Source organism: Hordeum vulgare, chromosome 1H, assembly GCF_904849725.1.
Source record: "Hordeum vulgare subsp. vulgare chromosome 1H, MorexV3_pseudomolecules_assembly, whole genome shotgun sequence".
Lineage (NCBI taxonomy): Eukaryota > Viridiplantae > Streptophyta > Magnoliopsida > Poales > Poaceae > Hordeum > Hordeum vulgare.
The window spans coordinates 376,387,042-376,394,717 of record NC_058518.1 but is presented as its reverse complement, the minus strand read 5'-3'; the positions used below and the strand labels follow the sequence as shown (position 1 = coordinate 376,394,717).

Genomic DNA, 7,676 nt, shown 5'->3' with positions numbered 1-7,676 from the left:
TAAATAAAAGTGTACGCAAAAATTTCCAATTTCTCAATGGGCATCGCAAAGACTTCAATGATCTCACAAAAAAATTAGGGGTCATAACCCACTGATGAAATCCATTCTTACTGACTTACATTCATGCATACTCACAAACGCATTAGTCCATTAATTGTTCTGTTACTAATCATACAAAATCCACTAAGGGGTGCAGATGCACTTACAAACACTATACTCAAAATTCCACTATTCTAAATAGCAATGCAAAAAAATTATGTGTAGTTTCATGTGTCGTAATATATAATAAAAGCACGATACACTAGAAAAATGAAAGAGATTGCTGAAAATTCTCACAAAAAGTAGAACATCTGCCATTGATTCACATATTTATAATTGTAGATAATCATATCACGGTATTTCATTTTCATTGTTGTTCCTACACAAATAATGATCGTTAGCTCTTCATAACTATACGTAAGCATATCATGAAAATTAGACCTTCATAATAATCGTAACACGGTCATTAGGATTGCCAACATACATCATAGGCACTAATTCATCGTAAATTCATCAACACAAATCACAATCATTGAATTTGTAGATATGTGTTTGTAGGTGCACAAAATCTTCAAATGTAGAAAATGCGTAAATAATGTGAAAAAAATACATACATACGGTATAATTAAATCTCTACTATTAAAAAGAAGGTGGTCGGTGTACGTTCATTTCCACCCCTGCCTCTCCTCTGTTTGCTTTTTTTTCTCATGTACATCACCCCCACATGTTATACTTTGACTAAATCAATATTATGTGAACAAAAATTTCCTTGCATTCCCTTACCTATACTCAAATCAAATCGTATCAAAATGAAGAATATTTTGTGTCCATACATTTACACACCTCTTACATAAATTCATTTCTGAAACTGAATCAACGGACCCATGATTATCAAACCACAACAAATTAGAGTGTGGTTAAAATAATAAATAAATAAAAATATGATGTTGTGTACAAAAAAAGTAGGAACATGCACGATAAACTATTTGTATATTACTTTCCACACCATCATTGTTAATTCCAAGGAATAGTTTTTACCATGATAGGCTTGTTTTCAACATATATATTATAACTACCATATTCATCATGCAATTAGTTTCACACAACTTATTATTTATTTACTTTTGTAGGAAAAACTTTCGATCTGTTCATCAGACATTATGGTAGTACAAAGAACAGAAGAAGCAATATAATTGCATCCATGTCCATAAACCACCTAGGGATGACTATAAGCACATGCACAAGAAGAAGTCGCACCACCATCATAGACCCTCCCTCTCTGGAGATGGACAAATCTCGGTGTATTAGACCATTGAAAAGTTGTCGTGCTAAGGCCCCAAATGTCCAGCAAACCAAAACAACAACCATTGTTGATGATGAGAAGCGTAGATCGGAAGGATCCAACATGTAGAAACACAAACGCAGACGAATGAAGAACAAATCCACACAGATCCACCAAGTTAAACACCGTCTGATTCCCATGAGATTCACCGGAGACACACATCCACACGACCTGTGACGATGCTAGAAGCATCGCGGGGAAAGGGGCTAGACAGGAGAACCTTATTCCATCTTCAAGAAGCCACCACCTCGTCTTCCTCATATATAAGGACACAAAACCTAAACAAAATAAAACAAACACTTAATACGGAGAAGAGCCCTCCCACCAGCAAGGGTCGGGATCCATCGCATCTCCATGTACCTAAGGCCATAGAAGACGAGGCAAATAGGATATGGCGCCGATGGGAGGCGGAAAACTCTATTGTTGGATTCGCTTGTGGAAAGAGCAAGTTCTAAACATTTCTTCATACAACTTATTAGGTAGGAAATATTATGATGATGTATGTTACCTTCGAGTAAATTTATAGCTCACTACACACGAGCTACAAAAAATTAGTGAGAAAATGGTGTGGGTAGTGTAATGATAAAGTAGCGAATGCCAACACCGAGATGTGTGTTTTGGCTTCCGGAAGCATTTGCTCCCCGATGAACATTTACCGCAAAAAAGTGGTTAATTGTTTTTAAAAAATTAATTTTTTGATGGATGTTAGTGTTAATGTCACAAGCACATTCAACAATTTTCATGTGAAACATAGGAGTAGTGTATCGTTGGTGAAAAAACAAGTTTGGAATGACATTTGGTGTTTAAATTTGTTTTTTCTACACATGCCAAAATGTTTTACAGGTGTGCCTAAAACTTTGTAGGTAGCATCTGAATGTGACTATAAATACATAAAAAATGTTGGGATTTTTTTTGGACGTTTAAAAAAAATATTTTTCATGCACAGTAGCACGTGCTTCCTAAAGCCAAATTGGATTTGTAAATAGCTAACTATTATATGAGTTGCTTATAGAACAGAACTAGTGGATAGAGCCGGCGGTTGACTATAGTTTGTCATCAAATGAAGTTTCTACCATACAATTGTTATGGCATATTATACAAGTTTTATTAGCTAAATAAAAATCTAAAAATATGTGCCTGTCTTATAAACCCAATTGAAGAAAATACTATAAATAGAGCCCTCAGTTAGCTCTACTATTAACCAGGCTTTTTAGAAACACTTCCCCCATTTCTTTTTTACTTTGCACATAAGATTTGTTTGAAATCAATCTACAAAAAGTTTGACCAAGTTGACATGAAAACATATCAACATCTACACCACTACAGTTATATAATAAGAAAATAATTTCATGATAAATCTAGTGATAACGATTTCGTATTGTGAGTGTTGATATTTATTCTAATGAAACTGGTCAAATATTATGAAGTCAAACGTTTATATAGCAAACTAAAAAAGCAACGAAGGGAGTAATATTTTGTGTCATCTCTAACCCGGTAGGCTCGGCTCCCCGGCCGCCTGCTCAACCAATAGTTAAGGAATTCATTAACGAGTGCCAGAGTCATGGGAAAAAGAACCCTGGGGCGCAGGAGGCAGAAGGAGGCAACGACTAATTAACCACAAACTAATCACACCTAGTAGCTCAGCAACGAAAGCAAAGGTTAGATGCAGCCCGAATCCCGAGGCAGAGATCCACCGGCTTCCCGCTATAAAAGAAGCCCCTCAACCCCGCAGGACCACTCCACCTCCACCAGCATCATCGCCCTCTCCCTCGAGCCCGAGCTTCCTCGTCACCGCACTGCAGCCTGTCCCCCGGCTGCTCGCTCGATCCTGTCATCACGAGCACGTGAGAGGCTTGATCTTGAAGCAGAGATGGGCACGGAAGTGCTGCCGGAGACCGTGGCGGAGGCCGGCAAGCAGGGCGGCGACGCCCTCACGGACGCCTGGGACTACAAGGGCTGCCCCGCCGCCCGCGCCACCACCGGCGGGTATGGATGCGCCGCCATGATCCTAGGTATTTTCTTACCGGCGCCCCCCTGTCGTTTTGCTCCTGCACGGTCGCTTCGCGGAATGCTGGTTCGATCGATCGTGTGGATCGAATGGAGGGCTGAGATCTTGGTTTCCCTTTGGTGAAGGCGCGGAGCTGTTCGAGCGGATGACGACGCTGGGCATCGCGGTGAACTTGGTGCCGTACATGACGGCCACCATGCACCTGGGCAGCGCCGCCGCCGCCAACACCGTCACCAACTTCATCGGCACCTCCTTCATGCTCTGCCTCTTCGGCGGCTTCATCGCCGACACCTACCTCGGCCGCTACCTCACCATCGCCGTCTTCTCCGCCGTCCAAGCCACCGTATGTGACTTGCACTTGCACATAACGTAAGCGACAGCTGCGCGCCTGGCATGCCTGTCTAACGTTCTTAGTTTAACCGATGCATGCAGGGCGTGATGATACTGACGATCTCGACGGTGGCGCCGGGGCTGCGGCCGGCGGCGTGCGGGGACGCGACGGGACAGAGCCCCGACTGCGTGCCGGCGAACGGGGCGCAGCTCGGGGTGCTGTACCTGGGGTTGTACATGACGGCGCTGGGGACCGGCGGGCTCAAGTCGAGCGTGTCCGGGTTCGGGTCGGACCAGTTCGACGAGTCCGACGGCGGCGAGCGCAAGATGATGATGCGCTTCTTCAACTGGTTCTACTTCTTCGTCAGCATCGGCGCGCTGCTCGCCGTCACCGTGCTGGTGTACGTGCAGGACAACATCGGCCGCCGCTGGGGCTACGGTGTCGTCGCCGTGGGTATCCTATGCGGCCTCGGAGTGTTCCTGTCCGGCACCAGGAAATACCGGTTCAAGAAGCTCGTCGGGAGCCCGCTAACGCAGGTCGCCGCCGTGACGGCCGCAGCTTGGACTAAGCGCTCCCTACCGCTGCCGTCTGACCCGAGCATGCTCTACGACGTAGACGACAAGGCCGCCGCCGGCGAGGACCTCAAGGGCAAGATGAAGCTCCCCCACAGCAAGGAGTGCCGGTAAGCATTTTGCTCAAGAGCATCGCTCCCCGTACCACTCTATATATCCTGCACTTCATCGTGTGGTAGTTAAATTGCCTAGTCAGCCGCTTTAACCACTAATTAACCTGCTAGGCGAGTTCTAGGAGATGAATCATCTGACAGAGTGGTATCAGGCCAGGTTGTCCGATACTACTATTTCTTTAGATGGGATTAAACTGAGATTTGAGTGTCCAGCCAGGGAGCTAATCATTGGTGGTATGGTCCAGTGCGACATTCACATCCCCATCCATAGTCCACAAATAAAATAAATGTGTCTTCATTTACCAAAACAACTCTCTGTCTCTCTAGCGCTAGCCGGTCACAACACATGCATGCCCATTTCTTTTGGCCAAAAAAGGTTGAAGTAATGCTTCACGTATCTAGCTTATACTACAAGTCAGAACAGTACAGTACTTCCTGAATCTTAGTTCAGAGAACTAGCTAGAACAGACACTAGGCAAATGGTCCAGTATCTAGCTAGTGATAAAGTATCAAGTGTCAAGCAAAGCTAGCGTTAGCGTTGGGCCATCTACTGTACATCCATGTCACGCATGCGTGGACCAACACGTACAGTGTGTCACCGTGAAGCCCTGCCTGCCGGTATTTATTTGGACGGGCACGTGATCGATTGCGTTGGCACCGGCCCACAGTGACTGATACGTGACATGGACATGATGTGTAGTGTAGAGCGACAGTGCACGGCCAATGGCCCCATGGATCGTGCCACATCCACCGCGTAGTGCAGAAATCTTAGCTAGCCGGGAATTATTGATGGGATTACAATGGGATACTGAGTTCCAACGTCCAAGCGTGTAGCTGTCGCCCGGATACGTTCGCCCGCTCGCCCTATCAGATAAGGCCGGCCACGAACCGCCAACAAGCTAGCTAGATAAAAAGGCCGGAAAATAACTTGTACCAACTTATACGTACAAGCCAGAAGCTTGTGCACGAATTCTGACTGCGCTGCATACAAGTTTCTTTTTGGTCAGTAAAGTTTCGGGCGAGAGTGTACAGCCACTGCTTTCGAGCGACGGAGCGAGGCGTCTGGCAGCTTCCATGAAAGAGAAGAGAGACGTGCAATGCACAAGCAAGTATAGCCAAGCTCTCGTGGCCGTACAGTTGCACGCGCGCCCACGGGCGGCACTGCCCAGCCACATGACAATACGCAGCTTTGCTCAGGCGGCTCACGGGCTCGCTGCCACGCCCAAAGGTCACTCGCGATACGATAGAGCACCCCCTCCAAGACTGGAAAGATTCTGCGTGCATCAGCATGGACTTTTGTGCGACTCATCAGTTGGTGTCTGGTGACTTGGTGCAATGCTCGATCGCACGCCCGCTGGGCGTTGGATCTTGCGGTCCTGTAGTGCCTCCTCGCCTCGTCCCAAAGGGCAGTAGTAGTATATCATATCATACGTTCACGTGCATCAGCATCGGCTTGTGGAAAGATTCAACTAAGAACGTTGTGGACTCATCACTCAATTGCTTCGCTAAAACGCATTATTTAATCGCTACTGCTGTGATTAGCATACACCTTTACACTTTACAGGACAGGACTACAAGTAGAGTGGCTAATGGCTGGCTTCTGATGTAAAAAAAATGCAGATTTCTTGACCACGCAGCCGTCATCGACCGGGAGTCGTCGCCTGCGGCGGCGAGCAGCTGGACGCTGTGCACACGGACGGACGTGGAGGAGGTGAAGCAGGTGGTGCGCATGCTGCCCATCTGGGCCACCACCATCATGTTCTGGACCATCCACGCGCAGATGACCACCTTCGCCGTCGAGCAAGCCTCCGTCATGAACCGTGCCGTCGGCGGCTCCGGGTTCCTCATCCCGGCGGGGTCCCTCACCGTCTTCCTCATCGGCTCCATCCTCCTCACCGTGCCCATCTACGACCGCCTAGTCGCCCCCGTGGCCCGCCGCGTCACCGGCAACCCGCACGGCCTCTCCCCGCTCCAGCGCGTCTTCGTCGGCCTCTTCCTGTCCATCGCCGGGATGGCCGCCGCCGCACTCGTCGAGCGACACCGCCTCACCGAGTCCGCCAACGGGGTCACGCTCACCGTGTTCCTGCTCATGCCACAGTTCCTGCTCGTCGGAGCCGGCGAGGCGTTCACGTACATGGGGCAGCTCGACTTCTTCCTGCGCGAGTGCCCCAAGGGGATGAAGACCATGAGCACGGGGCTGTTCCTCAGCACATGCGCGCTTGGTTTCTTCTTCAGCACGCTCATAGTTACCATCGTGCACAAGGTGACCGGGCACGGGCCGCGCGACGGCTGGCTCGCCAACAACATCGACGAGGGGAGGCTCGACTACTTCTACTGGTTGCTCGCCGTCATGAGCGCGATCAATATCGTCTTCTTCACGATGGCGGCAAGGGGCTACGTGTACAAGGAGAAACGCTTGGCAGATGCCGGCATCGAGCTCGCTGACGAGGAGGCCATGATCGTCGGTCACTGAGGCTAGCCTCTGCTACATGCATGCGTCAATGTATACACGTGTAGCTCTTTTTGTTTTTGTTTCCTTGTCACGTACGTATTGCTAACCCACCAAATTATAAATATGTAAAAAGGAAATTAATCTTGAAAAACAGAAAGCTCAGTGCTACGCGTCGGTTGAGTGATAATCTGAAAAGATTCACCGCCTCGGCAGTCATTGGATAGAGCCTTAAATAGCCGTCTAATCTCTCTCACCTGAGCGCCAGCCTTTGCAAGCAAACGAGTAGTGTTGCGCTTGATCCTCTACAAGAGGAGCCTTGTTGTAATCTCCCCCCAAACCCTCCTTTGAAACGTCATTATGGTCAGAATCCCGTCATTGTTGCAGTCGCCAAACACCACCACAGTTTCAATCTTCGCCGCGCAAAACACCACTACTATCGCACTCGCAACACCACCTTCCCTGTTTGTAGTCGCAGCACCACTACAGTTGCAGTCGAAACCCTGTCAAAATTGCATTCGCAACACTACTATGCAGACTTTATTTGTGGTGTCTGGAAGGCCATGACTTCAATAACTTTGTTGCTTGGACTAAATTTCATCATGTAGGTACATATTTTGAGAGCTCTACTTTAGGATTAGACTTTTACCATGTTGATGCTCCTGTTGGAGACGAGTCCAAATAGTTGAATTTCAGAAATTATGGGGTGGTTAATATAGTTAAAGAAGGTATCTCTAAAGAGTACCTTGTTAAAAACTTGGGTGGCATCTTCTGTAAGAGCAAATCCTAGATGTGGCAGATTAGGTACATCTCTCCCAAGTC

General features: G+C 47.5%; 1 protein-coding gene across 1 annotated transcript; it reads left to right on the top strand.

Annotated features, from left to right (window-relative positions):
* Positions 1 to 3,005: 3,005 nt before the first annotated feature.
* Positions 3,006 to 7,008, top strand: LOC123438459 (protein NRT1/ PTR FAMILY 6.3-like). The gene is made up of 4 exons (XM_045115779.1): positions 3,006 to 3,393; positions 3,515 to 3,732; positions 3,822 to 4,402; positions 6,026 to 7,008. The coding sequence occupies exons 1-4, from the start codon at positions 3,045 to 3,047 to the stop codon at positions 6,876 to 6,878; spliced, it is 2,001 nt and encodes a 666-aa protein (XP_044971714.1). The 5' UTR covers positions 3,006 to 3,044; the 3' UTR covers positions 6,879 to 7,008.
* The last annotated feature ends 668 nt before the right edge of the window (positions 7,009 to 7,676 follow it).